At 35.0% G+C, this 4,088-nt stretch overlaps 1 protein-coding gene across 4 annotated transcripts; it reads left to right on the forward strand.

Annotated features, from left to right (window-relative positions):
* Nucleotides 1-1,371: 1,371 nt before the first annotated feature.
* Nucleotides 1,372-4,088, forward strand: LOC113319241. 4 transcript variants are annotated; one of them, XM_026567510.1, is made up of 4 exons: nt 1,372-1,505; nt 1,864-2,822; nt 2,972-3,151; nt 3,456-4,088. In XM_026567510.1, the coding sequence occupies exons 2-4, from the start codon at nt 2,712-2,714 to the stop codon at nt 3,741-3,743; spliced, it is 579 nt and encodes a 192-aa protein (XP_026423295.1). In that variant the 5' UTR covers nt 1,372-1,505; nt 1,864-2,711; the 3' UTR covers nt 3,744-4,088. The 4 variants fall into 4 exon arrangements, with proteins under 4 accessions (XP_026423295.1, XP_026423296.1, XP_026423294.1 ...); XM_026567511.1 differs by having other exon boundaries at nt 1,466-1,942; nt 2,607-2,822; XM_026567509.1 differs by having other exon boundaries at nt 1,466-2,822.

A 4,088-nucleotide genomic window follows, 5' to 3' on the forward strand; every position in this document is an offset into this window, starting at 1 on the left:
ATGTGGTTTCTACTAACATTCTACAGTAAAGCCTTTCAAGTTATAAAAATGCCAAAGTTAATAGTAAAACCCATCAAACTGCTATCTTTTGTAAAGAAATTTGAAATGGGTAATTTGAGCTTGGCTATTACCATCACACAGCTCTTTTGAATTTCCATCGGGTGCTTGCGGATCTTGATCGGAAAAGTGCATAATGTTAATTTGGTATTTGAAATTCGAAAAGATATCAATTGATTACATCTTGATTCCGAAAACTTTTGATTTTGACGGTGGCAAGTTTTCTCACTCAGGTCTTTTATCACTAGTTTCTTTGTCATTATACTATCATGACATCGACTTTTTATCTCCCATTTCATAGGAAACCAAAATATGTGATCAATATTTAAGTTGTGTTTATTTCTACATCTCCAAATAACATTTTTGGAGTATTCACTAAAAAAAATAGGCTTCTCTTAAATAAAGTCCATGTTTTTATTAACTATAACCCACATAAAATAAGTCATTAATTTTACCAAACATATTCTTATCATTATTAACATAACCTACAAAACTATAAACAATTTTTATATATAGCCCATAAAAATTATCAAATCCCTAATGAAATGTAGTAATTCAAATTCTACATCTCAGTGCGCAGGATGATCCCTAGATTCCCTACTGCTTTGGAGACTTTGTTAGCACAAACGACATATTCAACCGTGAAATTTGCTTTTTACAATGTGGATGGATTAACAGAAAAGTTCCATTGGGACGAGCTTCCCACATTGAGCTCCACATCCCAAACCCAAGCAATGTTTTTCAGGTTTGGTGACTTTCTTTATGATTCCTCATCTATGCGAGCGACATGATACCATCGTAATAATTTGTAACAGAGAAAGACTGGAATCCACCAATGGAATTTGAGAAAGACCGGGATCCAGCAGCTCATAATCAGTTTCTAATCCGAAATTCAAGCTACACAAAATCTCACAATTCGAAAGCCAAGTACCATTACATGGCTGAGGACTCGTGCATTCATTCTTTCATGTTTTATTGCATTTCACATGGCTAAAGTAAAGAAAAAAAACAAAAAAAAAAAAAGTTAGGGTTCATGTTTAATTTTGGGGAAGGAATAAGATTATTAGTTACAAAATTAAGACTTGTTTGGTAATATTGATTTTTTATTTTAATTTAAATTTTTTGGGTTATGATTAATAAAAGTGTGGACTATATTTAAGAGAAGCCAAAAAATAATAATATAGATGCATCAAGTAGAAATCACCCAAACACGCTTTCACGTATTGCTTGGGATAGTGCAAACACCTAATGCTGGTTAGTTGGTGACTACGGCCGTGCCCCCACATGGAAGATAAGTACCCTTTTAAGCACGTTCTTGGGAGTAGTGAATCTTGACTAGAGTGTTCATTTTTCTTCTTTTAAGCAAGAAAGGAGAAGAAGGGCTTCTCATCTCAGAGATGATATTTGGTGCTTTCTGATAATACTCTCTTCATAACAACCTTCTTCAGGTAAATCCTCCTTTAACTCTATTTAGTTTGATTCATGTTTTGGAGATTTGGTCAAAAGCCAGAACCCCAAACTCTCATTTTCAACTATAACTTTTTCTAATGAACGTGGATTATATAGATTTGAAGTTTAACTACAAATCCAAGTAGTTGATTTCAAGTTTATTCTATTGATTATGCATGCACAAACAAGGAGGATTTTTTCATGTTTACTGATCTAAACCCCCTTGAGTTTTCTTAGATTTTTCCATGTTTACTGATTCTACCCTAGACCCCCTTGTTTTTTATATTTTATTTCTATTTTCATGCACGTAATCTGTTTGATGAAAATACTGACTCTATATAATCAATGCTATCTCAGGACTCAGGAGAAAGATCATTTGGAATCATGGTGGTGAAAAACAAAAAGAAACACAAACAAATGGAAAACAACAATACAGGTGTTGGAAAGGATTACATAAGTAATTTACCTGATGCACTTATTCATCACATCCTTTCTTTCCTTCCAACCAAATCTGCTATGTCTACCTGCATTTTATCCAAAAGATGGAAGTATGTAGCCGCCACAATTCCTGTTTTTGATTTTTGTAACTGGCGATCTAAACGAAACAGAAAGCTGGAAACCAAATTGTTCATGAATTTTCTGGACTCAGTACTATTTCTTCATGAGAATCCTAATATCCAGAAGTTTTCTCTCGGTTTGGATGAGGTTTCTGATGAATTTAGAGTTTATGGATGGGTTAGTACTATTATGAAGCGTAAAGTTCAAATTTTACGTCTTTACTTAAATTGTTCAATCACATCCTCCATATTTCCTCTATCATTTTTTACTTGCGATTCATTGAGACTATTAGATTTGGATTTGGATTTTGATAGGGAGACTGTTGGCTAACTTATTATTCCAAACGCAGTCTCCTTTCCAAAGCTCAAGAAACTTCAGCTCAGATCTCTTAGTTTTGTGGATGAAACCTCGACCAGAAAATTCTTTTCCAACTGCCCAACCCTTGAAAAGTTGATATTGTCTGGTTGTTTGATATCTGAAGGGTTGTGCATTGTGAGTCCCGCATTGAAATACTATTGACCATTAGTTATGTGAATTAACAGAGTCAACGGTGAAGATTTCTGCTCCTAATCTATTGACCATTAGTTACACTGGAGACCCACCGGCAGATTTTGTCCTTGATAGCTTTTGGTCACTAGTTGAGGCAGATGTTGGCTTTGACATTCCCGAGGATGAATACTCGAATGAAACATTTGTTAAGTTTTTTCAAAACTCTGTCAAGTGTGAAGGTCCTTAAAGTATGTGCAGACTCATTTCAGGTATGCCTCATTACTTTAGATGAATCTTGCCTAATTGATCATGTTGCTGTGAACTTAATCAATATTACACTTCTGTAGTATAACTTTATTGTGCTTTGGTTTTCCAAGAATCTTAGGCTGTGGCAGACTTACTTTATTTTAATGATTAGGTTCTAAGCGAGGCAGATGTCTTCTTAACCAATTTGCTGGCATTTAACAATTTGATCCATCTTGAAGGTAGCTCAATTTTTGATTGCCCGAGTTTTGGTTCAGAGTCTGTTTCGATTATGAGAAGATTTTTCAGGTTTCTCCAGCTCTCGCCTAATCTAGAATCGATTGTCTTTGCTTGGGTAAATCACTTACCTCTTATCTCGCAATTAAGTTAAAAGGATTTCTGTTTTTGTTCATATTGGTGGTATTCAGTTCTCTTATTAAAACTTGGTGTTACTATATTTGGTAAAACTGTTGATTCAGATCGCAAAACGTCAGTTTCCTAAACTAGAATCTCCCATCTTCGCCTTTGCAAGACCCCTGGCTTTCATCATCTTTGTTTTGCATACCTCATCTGGGCATATTTTAAATACTAGGTAGCTTGTGTTCGTGTTAGTATCACTACTTATTTCTTATGTTGTATCCTATTTTTTATTATTGTAGGGGATTCACTTTCTTGACATAGAAGATGATGATTGTTGGTCACTTGATCTTAAATGTTCTCTACCACACCTCAAGTCAATTAAATTCAAACATTTTGAGGGGAAACCAATGGAAGTGAACACGATTAAAGTCTTTCTAAAGTATCCCGGTTTCTCTGGCACTGTAACCATTGTTGCTTGTCCAAGTCTCTCCAAAACGCGTCAGATAAATCTAAAGAAGCTGGTACGAAGGCTTCCAAAACTCTCAAATTGTGTTGTTAAGTTCTTGATGAGCTTTGAAGGCGCTTAACAGTACTTTCAGTATGTCAGTGTTATTATTGGTGAGGTACATTCTAGAAGTCCCCTTGTGAGTGTCTACAAGTATTGTTCGTTTTTATCTTCTGGAATTTGGAGAATGGTGTAATTCCCTGAACCTACAAGGACAGAGTACTAAAATGTTTTGATTTTGCCCCATTTTTTGTTTCCTTGTAATATAGTTGCTTCAGTTTCTGGTCTGCTCTAGAAATTCCGCAGGGCTTGAACCAATATGATTTTAATCGTCAGCTAATGTACTCAACTCTGGTATTATGTTGAATGAAATCAGAATGATGGTGTATTCAGGTGACTGGTTTGTTTCAGCTTTGTAAGATCAAGC

The sequence above is a fragment of the Papaver somniferum genome, chromosome 10 (genome assembly GCF_003573695.1).
Source record: "Papaver somniferum cultivar HN1 chromosome 10, ASM357369v1, whole genome shotgun sequence".
Classification (NCBI taxonomy): Eukaryota; Viridiplantae; Streptophyta; class Magnoliopsida; order Ranunculales; family Papaveraceae; genus Papaver; species Papaver somniferum.